Genomic DNA, 14945 nt, shown 5'->3' on the forward strand with positions numbered 1-14945 from the left:
CTCAAGATGAAATGGAACAAAACTGTTTTGAGCCTGAGGTAATCCCATATTGTGCTGGTATTTTATCCTCTCCTGCTGATCTGGACTATTGGGAGAGTAATTCCTTAATGAGAGTTAACTACAAAAAATAAAACACATGAGCTGTATTGTACCACTCTTGATGACCTGTCAGTTCAGTTTTACACTTTGTGGTGTAAAAATGAAAAACTTAACCGAATGTTTTTTCTGCTTCTTAAATAACAAGTGTCTTATCATGGTAACATTAAAATATGGCCAAAAAATATTCCCTCCCAGCAAATGGTAAAGCTCAGGTTGTACCAATTAAAAAGTTTATATTTAAATATTAAGTACAGGCAAAAATGTGAACTAGTTCTTAAGCAGCAGTAGATTAACTCCATGTAAAAAAAAAACCAATATTCAAGTATTAGATTTAATTCTTGGATTTAGGCCTTTGGGCTAAATTGGTAATATACCTTGCATAGCTACAGCTGGGCTCTGTTAGAAATGTCCTGAAATTTGATTTTGGGATTTAAATTTTTGATTTAGGGTTACATGATTGTATCTCACTGTCTATTTGTATATAGTTGAAATGACAATAAAGAGTACTTGACTTGACTTGAGGCTGTTTGTAGCCGCATATCTGATTTAATTGTACTTAAGTCAGATTCCTAAGAACCATGACTGTCATGGAGGTAAATGTAAATCATTAGCTATTGTATTATAAGTATTCATCTCTGATTTGTTGGATGCTGACAGTCAATGTGTCCTTTTCGCCCTCTCTTCAGAGAACTCCCAAAGCCCGGTGGTTGAGGCAGGCGGCAGCCACGGCCTCATGAGCCCTGAGGAGCACTACAGGCGCATGATGTCAGCGCTCAGCGAGCAGGGGTCCTATGAGGAGCAGCAACAACGGCTTTACCAGCTGGCAAGCAGTATGGGTCTCCCCGGCCACGGTGAGTCCACAGGCTCTGCATTTGTAGATATACATGAGAGTACTGTATGTGTGTATGTCTGGTCATGATCAATCCTCAGTGTCACCATACTAGCTTTTTAACATCTGCAGTAATCTTGGTTATCACTGGTACTCCATTAATACCTCAGCACACATTTTAAATTCAGAATATAGGTTTCAAGAGGAACTTTAAAGTTACTTTAAATAAACTTGATATTTACTTTAAATTGTTAAGAGTTTTCTTGTGAAGTACCTCACAAGCTTCTGTAAAAAAAGAAATCCCCTTTTCCATCACCTGTCACCATGTCAGTGAGATGCAGAGCTACTTTGTAACCTTGGAGTGTAGCGCTGTGTTCAAGGTGCCATGTTAAGGTGTGCCACACTGTTGCCATCGTAAAACCTGACCATGGAGACAGCTGACATTTCTATTTGCGGTGCTTGCCCACCCGGTGTCAAAGTGTCACTCAGGGTGATTTCTGACCACCACGGCAACCCAATGTTAACACCCACAAGCCGTCGCATGCATCAACGCCACAATTGATCCATGAGCTCATTGGCCGCCTGCCAACCCTTTAAATCTCCAAACACCCTGGAAACCACCAGTTTTTCTCTGTTTCTACAGACACATAAAACCCACTGCTTCTAGCTTAAGAAAATTGTAGGTTGATAAGCAAGAGGGGAAATAAGAGATACATGGTTTAAATTTTATACGTTGGCTCAATATTCACTTCACTGTGTCTGCCATTAAACATTCACCTTTTTCTCACATTTTTGTTGGAAATGTAAAATTTAGTCCTACAAGTCTTTATGAGCTCTTTTGCAGCGGCATAAACCAAATCAATGCTTCTGCCAGATTGTAGTTCAAGCTCCTTTTATTTTATTTGATAAGTAATGATTTTTAATTGCTGGCTGCAAATCTAGGGGGCGAAGCCTATAAATGCTTTAATTGCCGTTTCCCCATGTCTTAGAGGAATTTGAAGCAAAAGGCTGTGCATTGTGGGGATTTTATGGCCAAGGGTGCAGTCCAATCATTGGCTTCCTTTTCTAGAACACTTGCTGGCATGAGGCAGACGCTCTGTTGCATTACAGATATACTCCCTCCCTTTCTTCAGCTCCACAATCCAAATCATTTGATAGTTCAACATGATCCATTATTCTGCACATGTGCATTCTTCTGGAGTAAGAAAGGTAAGGGTTTCTCTTCTTCTTAAGGTAAAGAGAAACCAGGGGAACGTTAACGATGGAGCAGCAGTAAAAATAGAAATGGAAAACAACAACTTCTATCAAAAACACAACTTCAGGTTTAGATTTTCCTTATAGTGACGTGTATGTCACTATAAGATATACACATCGGCTGTTTGGCTTCTGTGTCTCAGATCCTCCAAGCAGAAGATAAACCATGGGCATCAGGCCTTTGGTACTGCTAGTGTTTGTTTTCCTTCACACCTGGCAACTTCCCCCCTCTGTCCACTGACTGACTGGTTTAAACAGAAGACTTAATATAACTCTAGCTTCACAACCCAGTTTCTCATTGTAGCAGTTAGAGCTTTTTAAGATGTTCAAAACAATCTGGTAGGTGGGACAGAGGGATGGCTGTTTAGGTCTGTTGAGAGGCTGACTTGAATCACTTCGGTGAGAGCCCCTTGACATTGACCTGGTCGAAGATGGGGCCTCTGTGACCCCCTCCTCATCCCCCCATGGGCTGCCCCAACCGCCTCCATCATCTCTCCTATACGCTTCCATTTCAGACACTGCTTTTAAACCCCCTCCTCAATGCCTTCCTTTCCATACCCCTACCTCCAACTTTCCCTTTAGCCTTGGTCCCGGCAGAGCATCCTTTCATGTGTTTGAAGTGTTGGGCACAGAAAATTAAAGTGTGTGCGTGAAAGAGGCAGGGGTGAGGAGGAACTCTGTGTGCTTGTGTGTGGATGTGTGTATTAATGTGTAGGTGCAAGGTGTTGTTTGAGAGGTTCTCTCTGGACTTGATGGGCATAAGAAGAGAAGGGAAGTTGAGAGTTGGGGGTGTAGAAATAGCCAGGAGGGCTTTCCCTCCTTCTTCATATGATGAAAGCAGAGTGAGGGAGAGAACAGAAAAAGAGAGGTGGGGGTGGACATCCAGATGAAAGAGAGGGGCTCATGGAAGGGTTGTGCTTTTGTTTTGTCTCCTGCAGTTTTTCTGAATTGAAACATTAGGCTGTTCACAACACCTCTTCCTTCCTGAAAAGACACTTACTTTTCTGGTGAATGTTGCACATTTGCGGATGTATGTTGTCTTTTGCGTACCTGCCACTCGGCCAATTCCATCTTGAGGCTGGCCAAGCTGCATCAGAGCAGCACATCTCTGTATTCTTGCCCTGAGAGAACCCAGCTTAACGGAGGGGTTTTGGGCCCAACTCCAGGGACGAACAAAAGAAGGGTGGCACAGTAGAGGGATATGCAGGATGGGTCCAAGCGGTAAACTGGTAGTGAGTGTTTGTGTGTCCTCAATTAGGTCTCAAATGTGCAGTTTGAGGGACTCTCCCTTGCATTAGAGCAGCTGCAACACGAAGACTTTCGAAGGGGAAATTCTGCATTTGAGTACCACACACACACACACACACACACACACACACACACACACACACACACACACACACACACACAGACAGAGAGAAGGGCAGAGCCCCAGGTGATCCTGCTCATCTCAGTTCACATGAAAGAGAATTTGAGAGGTGGGGGGAGGGGACTTGAACCCAGTGTTTGAGTAAACTTTTACAAACATAAATAAAATAATAGAAATTGAAGGAAATAATTAGCAAAAATATATTTTCCTAGTGTTTTTTATACAGTGGGTATGATCTGGGATTAAAGGGTAAAATAGCTCATTAAACATGTCAAGGTAGGACCCAGATACCAAAATCTTCTTTTCGCACTAGGTATTCCTGTTTAAAAAAGGTATTTAAAAAATCTGATTTTTCCTTAACCTGTGAAATAACATGACCTTTTGATCCAGATGCTTGTTTTGTGGTTGTATCAAAAGGTCTTGTTTTGAGAGGTTCAGCTGTATTTTTCTGGCTGTGGCCCTTATCAAAGTCGATTAACTAATCATAATTTTACTCAGTCTACCCAAAGTTGTGTAAAGTCTATTGCTCTGGCAAAACACAGCAACAAAGCTCTCAGAGGACTTGGGAAATTTCTTACAGCCCTGGTGCAAGTCTAGCGAAGGTACTGTTACATTGCTTTAGAGGTGATGTGTAGTTTCCAGCATGTTATTCTTTTTTTAAACAACATGGACATGAGCCTAAAGTTAGGTTCTCTTTTATGTTTGATCTTTTGGCTGCTGAAGGATATAAAGATGGTGCTAGAAGCTCCCCAACTTCATGACAGTGTGATACTAAATTGCTTTACCTGACACACTATTATGAAATTAACAGTGAGGTGAAAGAAACTCACAGAGGTCAAATCTTCTACCCTGTCATTCCAGAAAATGTATGCAAGTGCACAACAGACTGTGTATGTGTGAGTGTGCTCTGGGGCTTCAGTTCCCTCTGATACCTCCCTTATCTCTCACAATCCCCCACACCCCCTCTTCCCCGATCCACCTACACACAAATACACACGCACACACACTTGTCTGCCGCCAGCCGAGTCCCCTGCGGCCTGGCGCAGCAAACAGATCGATACACCGGAGCTAGGCCGCATTAATATCTGTCGCTTCACCCCTCCCGCCCCCTGCCCGGCGCCTGCTCAACTGCTCTAGCACACACACACACACACACACACACACACACACACACACACACACACACACACACACACACACACACACACACACACACACACACACACACACACACAATAAAAAAAACGCACTGTGAGGCACACACATACAAGCACCTTAATCACACAGACACACACAAACCCACGTCACACCCGTACCGGCGGCGGAAATGGCCCCTAGCTCCCGCGGGATATGTCTAATTAAAAAAGGGGGGAGGCGGGGGAAAGAGGAGAGAGAGAGAGAGAGAGGCTAGATAGACTGCGGCAGAGAGAGAAGAGAGAGAGAGAGAGAGAGCAGGATGGATTTTTCTCTCATTAGAAGCCTTGTCTCCTGGTGTGGCCTGGCCTGGCTGATAATGATGAGGCCTCTTTTCCTACGACGGCAAGAGAGAACAGGGTCTGCTGGGAGAGGGGGAGAGGGAGGGGAGGAGAGGTGAAGAAGTGGGATGAGGCGAGTGGCAGAGGGCAGAAGGTGGAAAGAAAGGGCAAGGCAGGGATAGAGGAAGAAGGTAGTTGTAGAACAAGAGAGGGGTAAAAGCGTCCTGATGTGTGAAGTTCCTTTCATCTCGCTGTTTGTTTAAAAGAACTCACATACCATATTTCTTCAAAAAGTCTTTCTAGCATTTCCCTATTGTATTAAAAGCATTTAAGATTGATTTAAGTACTACACTTTGTGCTAATTTCATACACTTCTGCAAAAATGTCTGTTATTTTGTTCCTTGTACATTGTGGGTGTCTGCCTGTTTATACATATAACATGGGGATAACAAAATGCATGAGAATCACGTGTATATACATATACACATATATATGCATATATATATACATATGTATATATATACATATATATGCATACATAGCAGTTCTCCTTCTTCACTGCAGGATAACAAATAGCTGTAAAGTTGTGCTGTTTTGAAAACTTTTCATGCACTGAGCTGACGCCAAGAGTGACACAAAACGAAAGTTCTTATGGAACCTTAAATATCTTAGAAAAGAAGAACTATACTACATGTGCCCCTTTTCTCTTTCTCCCATTTACAGTATTTATCATATTTGTCATGTCAACTAATTTTTTCTGTCTCTCTTTCACTTTCCTTCTTTTGCCCCTTACCTCCTGTTTCAGACATTCTGCGTGCTCGTCAGGAGGCGTTGGCTGCAGCAGTAAGAAATCCAGCGGCCTTAGAAGCTCACCTGCCCTCTGCGGGCAGCTCCTCTTCATCCAGCCAGAGACGGAAGCAGGGTCTGCCACAGCACCGGGACGCACATTACACCGACAGGTAAGAAACAAGGGCAGACATAGTTTTTTTGCAATCCAAATCTTTATGTCTTTATGCTTCTACAACCAAAACCCTGCCCACACGGCTATGGCTCACTTGGAGAGTTGGTCGTATCTGTAATTGGGCAAGACACTGAACTCAAATTGCTCGTGCTGCTGCGCCAATGACGTGAGTGAATGAATGGGATTATTTAATACCAATGTACTCTTTACATAGCAGCCTCTACCATCAGCATGTGAATGTACGTTGTGATGTAAAAAGCACTTTGAGTAGCCAGAAGCTATACAAGCTCAAGTCTCTTTACCATTACTACTCACACAGATGCATATAAAGGCCTATTGGAGGCCTCAGTTGTGCATTATATGAGCTTATCAGAAATGTGAATGTAGATGTGAAAATCTCAATGGACCAATTGTTGTTTTTCAGCCTGTCACTGGGTAAAAATGGAATCACCTGCTGGTTGCATCACAACAACACTACATTTATCTTTCCATACTTTTGCCCAATCTTGGTTTCTTTGCCAGATCTGATCTCATATTTGGCTTCCTCAGTGTGCCTCCGTGCACACTGTGCGTGTGGATGGATGTGCATCTCCACATACATGGCTGAACTAAGGATCCAATAACCTCTTGACTACAACTGTGGAACTGCACGCCTGCATCCCCGGTTGGCCCCCCCCCACCCACCCCCATCCCCTCCCCCCCTTCCCCCCAGCACTGGCCCCTGCGCCCTCCCAAACAAAGCCGGGGGCAGCGGGAGTGGGCGGGTAATTGCTTGTCGATTATTTATGTGGCGCGGAGAGAGGCGGGGGATCGATAATGGGCCGGCGGTGCGGCAGCAGGGGGAGGGTGTGTGTGTGTTTGTGTGTGTGAGAGAGACAGAGAAGGGGGTGGGGTGATATAAGCAGGAAGCTGAGCGGCCAGGCGCTGTGTGGTGTAGCTCAGGGAGGCTGTATTTATTGTGTGTGTAAGTGAGGAGGAGGGCCTATTGTGCATATGTGTGTGTTTGTGTTTGTTCTATTTCCGAGCTGGCGATTTTCATGTGTGTTCACTATGTGGATTGAATCTGGGTTCGTTTGTGTGAATATGTCTGCTTATTTGTAAACGTGTTTGTGTGTGTGTGTGTGTGTGTGTGTGTGTGTGTGTGTGTGTGTGTGTGTGTGTGTGTGTGTGTGTGTGTGTGTGTGTGTGTGTGTGTGTGTGTATAGGTTTGTGTGTGCTTGAGAGAGGCCAGTAGTGCAGCATGATTGTAGTCAGTGAGCCGCGGCTGTTCTCCAACAGCACAGAGAGTAATTAGCCACACTGGACCAGGGAGAGTTAACTAGGCCTCACCCTCCCTTCCTCCTCACCCCTTTACCCTTATATATATATATATATAAATCAATCAATCAATTGAACCAGATATGTAAGATGAAGAAATAAAGGGAAATAGTTACAAAACCTGTATGATGGTGACATACAATATCCTGCATGTTCACTTTAGGAGTAAAATGTGGAGACATCCTTCTCAGAACTCTTGGTCTAGGGCAGTTTTCTTTATTGAGCTTGGCCCCTTAATAAAACAAATCTTTGGGTAGATAAAAGAGTATTTTTTTAGCCAGTATTTAAGTGCTTAAATGTTTCTGGCTACAGGTCTCAACCTTTCTGTTTATATATTGTAATCTCCCCATCCAGGTTCTTCAAAACAAATGGAGATTCCAGTTTGATGTTTAAGAATTTGACTTGACTGCAAAGAGTACTGTCCCCTTCCAAAACATTTAGCAAGATCTTAATCAAAGACTAGATAACAGACATTGTTACGTTATCAGTCCTAAGTCATTGCTTTGACGTCCAAATGTGAGCAAGTTATGCTGCCAGGTAAACAAAACCAGGCAAAAAAGAAAGGACAATGGATGGCCTCGTGGTAAGTATGTATGGAGGCTATAGTCCTCCTAATGGGCGGCCCAGTCTCAAGTCTGACCTGTGGCTCCTTTCCTGCATGTCATTCCCCACTCTTTCTCCCAGATTTCCTACTTTATCCACTGTCCTATCAAATAAAGGCATCAAATCCCCAACTCTTGAAAAAAAAGAGAAAGGGTGAAAATTGAGAGCTGACAGTTGTATTAGTATAAAGAGAAGAGTGTTTTAATTGAGATCATCTGTAAGAAAGAATAAAACACAGACTGAGAATGTGAATAAGTGACAGAAGCTCTCCCTCTCTCTCTTTAACTCTCTCCGTGGCTCACCTTTCCATCGACCCCTCATCATTGATTATCTGGGGCCCATTAGGGCCCATTGTTAAAAACAAATCATTAGGGCCGCTCGATGGACTTAGAGCCTGGCGCTCCATTTGTCTGGCCTTAAATGGCACTAAGCTCACCAAGCATCTGCAAGGCAAATGGGAGTGGGGGGGGGCAAACATAGGAGATTTTAAATGGGGATGAAGAGAGGAGGAGAGAGAGAGAGAGAGAGAGAGAGAAAGAGAGAGAGAGAGAGAGAGAGAGATGAACCAAAATAGGGAGCGAGGAGATCCAGAGAGTGCGAGATAAGGGGAGGGAGGAAGAGAGCGAGCGAGCGAGCGAGCGAGGAGGGAGCCTCATCCATTTTAATGAGCTTCCTGTGTAAATGTGTTCCTGCAGAGAAGGAGCCGAGGGCGGCCGCGCGGCGCTCCTAATCCCCCCACGCTCCCGTCATTAAGGGCAGCCCTGTCACACACACGCGCACACACACAGACACACGCGCGCACACGCACACACACGCACACACACACACACACACACACGCACACACACACACACACAGGCGCACAAACACACACACACACACACACACACACACACACACACACACACACACACACACACACAGGCGCATAAACACAAACTGGCTAGGCTGCAGCGGGACAGGAACGCTGTCGCCACTCTGACAGGTCGTCACACACCAGTGAATTCCCCTGGAGCCCCTGGCCTCACTGCAGGCGGAGAGAGAGAGAGAGAGAGGCAGAGAGGGGAGAGAGAAACTGAGAGAAATAACAGCGATATAGTTTTGCGTGATTATGAGACCACCTTGCATTTGATAAATTTGCCTATTTGAGTCTCGTGAAAAAAACTAGGTGTTTTTTTTGTCTCATCTCTTTATAGCATGTATGTGGTTTTCCAACAAAATGCACACATAGGACAGAAAGACAACCCCCCCCCACACACACACACACACACACACACAACAACTAATGTCTGCAACTGCCAATCCTCCCTTAAAATTGCCTCTTACAAAAAGAGGAAGAGAGGGAGAGATGGAGGAAGGGAGTGGAGGGGAGTGTCAGACACTCTCTTTCCCTCCTTCCTCCTCTTCTGTCCCTCTCTGTCTCTCTCTCCCCCTCTCTCCCCCAGTGATTAGGCCTAATTATGGTGGTGCAGACGCCTGGCAGCCCCAGTCACGCAGCTTTAATTGAACGTTATTCATCTGCGGGCTAACGGTAGGCAAGGGTAGGCGGTGCAATGAGAGGAAAGAAAGAGAGGGAATATCAGAAAGGGGGTTTGGGGGAGGGACGGGGGGCGAGGAGAGTTTGGCATGCGGGAGCCGTGGCAGGGTCGGATTGGAGTTTTGCGGGCGCCTTTGCCTAGCCTAGTGGAACTGCGCGTCGCAAGGCTAATTGCTAGCCTCAAGGGATTAGGCCAGGTGATTACACACTGGGCGGTGTAATTACATAAGCAGCGGCTAGTGGGGCCCTGGCTCGCGGCACCAGGGTCACGCGCCGCAGCCCTTACCCAAGATTAATTGGAGCTGCCACTGGAGTGCGAGGCACCGCCGGAGAGAGCGGTTATACGATTAGCATTAACATTTCAGCGGCGGAGGCGATCGATGAATGGTTTTCACTCTTCAACCACCACCTTTACAGAGCTTGCTTCTAACCCCTCCCCCCCCCTCCATCTCATCTCCCTGTTCCTGTATGTGTGCGCTCCCTCCTTCAATCTCCTCTCTCTCCTTCTCCCCTAGCATTTAGTGAGACAGGAGACTTGCAGGCGCTAGCTAATTTGAACACGTTTGCAAAACAATTTTTGCGGTTGCAGGCATCCCGTTGTTGGTTTTTGATTTTGTTGTTTTCTTCAGCTCGTTTTTTCCCATGTGTGCTTTAATATAAAGGCAGTCGCACACAGCTGAGCTCTGATTGGTGTGACAGCAGCAGCTCAAGAGGAGAGAGACAGGAGAGGTGTGGGTAGGAAGCTGTTGAGTGAGTTCAGGAAAGGCCTTGAAAAAGCTGTGGTTTGAAAACCCCAGCAGGCAGAGAACATCATCCACTCCTTGCACTAACACTTTAAAAAGTCAAAGTGCAGATGCCTCTTCTCCTTTGACAGCTTTTTATCTTTACCTTCAACAACATGCCCCCTGTGCCCATGAAGATGTACATGAAACTCAGAAAAAAAAACATTGAGACACCACATTGAGAGACATAATTAAAGAGAAAAAATAAATTGGAGTGAATCTGAAAGAATTAGAGGAGGCGGAAACAAGAGGAAACACAAGGATCGGGGCAGAGAGGCAGGACGAGACGGAGGGATGAAGAGGGGAGAGAAAAATACACAAAGGGAAAGAAAATGAATAAGAACCTGAGACGAGGAGAGAGATGGGGAGAAAGGTGAGAGGCACCTCTCCCCCTCAAGGAGGACAAAAGACGAAGCCAATAATAGAGAGGCCTTTTCACAATAAGAGGTTGCAGGACGCTCCATCTTTTCACCGCTTTCAATACAGCCTAGAGAGGGAGAGGGGTGAGGAAGGGAAACAGAGAGAGAGGGGCATAAAAAAGGGAGAGAGGAGAGGAGGGATGAGTGTTAATTAGAAGGTCCTTCAGCCCGTGGCCCCGGTCAAGACGCAGGGACCGCCCCAGCTGTCGGAGCATGACACACTGGCATTGTGCATTCAGCCCTCATTATGTGCGTGGATCTAGAGCTCTGTGTGTGTGTGTGTGTGTGTGTGTGTGCAGCAGCAGGGGAAGGAAAGGCTGAAGTCCAGGGTACAGCGATGGCCAGCGGCGCTTGCTGCGGCATGACAAGACTGATGAGGCACTGGGGCAACACAGGGGCCTCTGGAGCTCCACTGATAAAAATACACAGCATCATTGGTGTGGCTCTATGACACACATGAAGACAGACTTGGGATGGCTTAAAAGCAGAGACGTTTTTTTATTTTTTATTTTTATGAAGTCTTCTTTTAACAGAGGGAATGATGCACTATTCATTAACACTTGATGCTTTCGTTATTTGTTAATCATTTTTAGGGAATTCAGTTAAATCCAACATAAACCTAATGTTGTCTTTTTATGTTTGTATCAACAGAGACCTTTCCCACCCTCCACCCCTACTGTCACCGCCATCCGCCCCTCACATTGCCTTAGGACCCCACCTGCGGCCTCCTTTCCTGGGCATGCCCTCAGCTCTTTGCCAGGCCCCTGGTGAGTCATCAATCATGACGAGGCTAAATTTAAAAAAAAACTTGTGCACAGAACCATACCACCATGTGTGCATATAGTATCCTTGGCATGTATGTATACCTTAAACAAACCATTTGATCTGATGTCAAGGACATTTCTCAGACAGAAGAGGGGATGCAATTATATATCATAGAGGTTTTAGTTATTAGTTCATTTTTAGTTATAGAATTATTATTTTAAAGGACTGTTTGCTGTAGAGATAAAGCATGTAGACTTGCACTTTTAGTTTCTTAACATCATTTTTATAACATTTTCCTAATTTTTACCTAGTTTGAAACATTTCAGGGGCTTCATGCCGCTGTTTTCTTTACAGGTTTGTTTTTTTCTTGTTGTTTCTATCACAGGTTATAGTTTCCTTCAGCCAGCTCAAGCTGAGATCTTTGCTCGGCATCAGGAAATGTTGAGAAAGCAGAATCTAGCAAGGTATGTGTTGTACTGTTATATGTACTATGTGTGGAATTATTGCAGGCATTCAAAAGGGACAATATTAAAATATGCATGTTAATAGTAGCTTTAAGGTGACTAAAGTGTTTTTATTTTGTATTGAAGCAAAAATAGTTACAATGACAGAAATGACTCCTCCTGCACCCTCTACCCATGTGCCCCCCCACATTGACCAAACTAGTGCTGGTACATATCTTGTAGTTGTGAACAACAATCTCCTACCGTGCGCTTCATGTGTGACAGGGCAGGTTCAGGGAATGATTGTAGATTGTGTTCTAAATGTGTAACATTTGGCAATTTTACTAAAGTCCCTGTGTGTTCCTCCACTCAGACTTGAGATATCAGCAGAGCTTCTGAGACAGAAAGAGTTGGAAAGTCTCCACCAGCGACAGCAGCAGCAACGTCTCCTGGGCTCTAACCCGCTAGGAGCTCTACCTCCTGGCCTACCACCTGATCATCCAGCCCTGCGGAGCCTTCACGACATCCCAGAATCCCATCCTCTCCGTGAGGAACTTGCCCGGCGTTCAAATGCAATGCTGGTGCTTCGCCATGGGGCTGCCACACCCCTTCTTACCCTCAACCACCAGCAGCAGCAACCAGGAGCCCCCTCCACACCCAAAGATACCCAGGCACAGCGCTCCACTCCTGAGCAGGATGCTGAGTCCAGGAAGGCCCCTCACAGGGGCCCCAAGACATCGCTCCTTGCGGGGAACCACACAGGAGGAGGGGTTGACAGAGGAAATGACAGAGACAGAGAGATGCAGGATGAAGAGATGAGGGACTCAGACAGTGACTCAGAAATGTGTGAGAGAAGGCAGGACAGAGTCTGTGCCACATCCAGCAATAAACCCAGGGACAGAGAGAGAGAACGGGGGAAAGAGACTAGCAGCAAGGGAGTGTGTGTCAGAGCCAAGGAGAGTGGAGAGACCTCAGGTAGACTGAGCACCCCTTGTAGCTCAGGAGACACAGAGTCACCTGGTCAACACCTCTTCTCTGCTGGACTGGGCAAAGCTGATGTGAAGTACCACCTGCCTCCTGCATTCATGCCACCGCTGCCTGCTCTGCATGCCCAGTCGCTGCCCTTTGGATTCCCTTACACCAACCCCTACTTCCACACTGGTGAGACACACACACACACACACACACACAAATATACACAAACAAACATACACATACACACAAGGCTGTAAGCCGACATGTGAAACCCATTAGTGTCACTCTATGTATGCGTGTCTCCAGTGTGGAGACCTCTCCCTGTCAGGGGCCCTGCTTCTGACCCCAGTCTGACCCTCACACTCTCCACAAAGCAGCACCGCCACGTGGACAGAAAGAGGGAGGGGTTGTTTGTTCTAATACATACTGTGACGAACACAGACCACATGCCATTCATGTTAGAACACAGCTGCATTCTGAACATTTATACTTTCGGCACAAAAAAATGAATTGTCCTAGAGTAAGTTTATATCGTTCTTTAAATTTCCACGAGCAACTTTGAAACAAAAATGAAATCTAGTCAATAAAACTTATACTTTTGTGTAAGGTAAAAGGACAGCTGTTAGATTAGTTGTCAGTTGTCAACAATTAATAGATTACGATTTTTAAAGGTCATCATAAAGGGCAGTAACCCCTCCCACAGGTGGGTGACACTACGGCAAGGCGTTTTTTTTTCTGCGCTCAGTCTGCCTTCTCATCATAAACAATAGGGCATGGTGCGAGAAAGCTAGAGCTACCCCAAGCCCTTTTAGAGGTGCGTGGTCAGACCCAGCTCACTTACATTTAAAGCTATAGATACATAAACAGCTTGTTTTGAGCAGGGCTAAAACAGAGGGGTTTATAGACATGCTAAAATACAGGATCAGAGTTGATTTTTGGCAAGAAACTTCTAAGACTTATTTAAACTTTTAAAAAGCAGTAATATGTGACCTTTGGGTTTAAGTTTTTTCTAAGAATAGGCTCAATCGTTTTTTAAGGTGTCAGGGCCTGCAACACCTAAAGATGAAAAAACAGCAAGCTCCTGATTCAAAATAGTAACGTTGTATCCAGTGTTTATATTGACATGTCATTTTCACCCACTGCTGCTCTCTCAGGCTCTATGGGAGGTCTTTTCATGGATGGGGAGGACTCAGCCTCAGCAAACTCTGTGGAGGACATCAGCAAGTGGAGTGTGGAGGACGTGTGTGGCTTCATAAGCAGCCTGGCTGGATGTGCTGAATACACACAGGTGAGGATATGGGGGAGTAAAGAGAGAGGAGGGGATGAGGCCAGGGGCAGGCTGACTACTGACCATAGAAGAATAAGACCAACGTGGACCAAACGTACTGCAGCACTACTGTTGTATATTTAACGGTATCTTGTGATTAAAGTTAGAAGCAAAGCTTTTTTCCCAAGTTTATCGTGAATGTGCGTGGATGATGCAAAATGGATTTAGTAATATGTAGCTGAAGCTGTAATTGTCTCAGTCAGCCAAGTCAAGTGAATATATTCTTAAACACTCGGTAGCAATTTCCCTCTGATCTCCATGCTTGTGCATGGAACAAGGCTGTGGAGTTTGTACTCTCATCTTTTATATACACCAGTTGACATTACAGAACAGTTTGGACAGTAAGATTTCAGTAACCAATATTATAAAATGTATAACACAATACAACAGACTACTGAAGAAAAATCCATCCTGACAGAGTATTTTATTTATTAGACAGAGTTCATTTTCAGCTTTTCCCCCTCAAAAAGGTGATATTCGTTAAGGAGAGGTTAGGTTTGTGTGAATGAATGTGTAGTTGTGTCGAGAGTGTTTTTGTGTGTGTACGTTGGGGCTGTGGCTGAAGCGGCTGTGTCTCCGCCAGGTGTTTCAGGAGCAGGCCATCGATGGAGAGACCTTACCGCTGCTCACTGAGGAGCACCTGCTAAACACCATGGGACTAAAGCTGGGGCCTGCGCTCAAGATCCGCTCACAGGTACACACCACAGACCTGCTTGTGTGTTTGTGTGTGAGCGAATGGACTTGTGTGTGTTTGAATGTGTGTTTCTGTTTGTAGGCCCAAGACAAACTG

At 45.3% G+C, this 14945-nt stretch overlaps 1 protein-coding gene across 4 annotated transcripts in view; it reads left to right on the forward strand.

The window, feature by feature from the left end:
• samd11 (sterile alpha motif domain containing 11) overlaps positions 1-14945 on the forward strand; it is an 83850-nt gene that overhangs the window by 67069 nt on the left and 1836 nt on the right. For 3 of the 4 annotated variants that reach the window (XM_029277050.2, XM_020632328.3, XM_020632331.3), the window contains exons 6-12: positions 786-950; positions 5832-5985; positions 11297-11412; positions 11796-11874; positions 12227-13014; positions 13983-14116; positions 14739-14849. In XM_029277050.2, the coding sequence (XP_029132883.1) occupies positions 786-950; positions 5832-5985; positions 11297-11412; positions 11796-11874; positions 12227-13014; positions 13983-14116; positions 14739-14849 (1547 nt within the window). The remainder of the gene's footprint in view (positions 1-785; positions 951-5831; positions 5986-11296; positions 11413-11795; positions 11875-12226; positions 13015-13982; positions 14117-14738; positions 14850-14945) is intronic. The other variant, XM_020632330.3, reaches the window with a different exon arrangement.

The sequence above is a fragment of the Labrus bergylta genome, chromosome 12 (genome assembly GCF_963930695.1).
Source record: "Labrus bergylta chromosome 12, fLabBer1.1, whole genome shotgun sequence".
Lineage (NCBI taxonomy): Eukaryota > Metazoa > Chordata > Actinopteri > Labriformes > Labridae > Labrus > Labrus bergylta.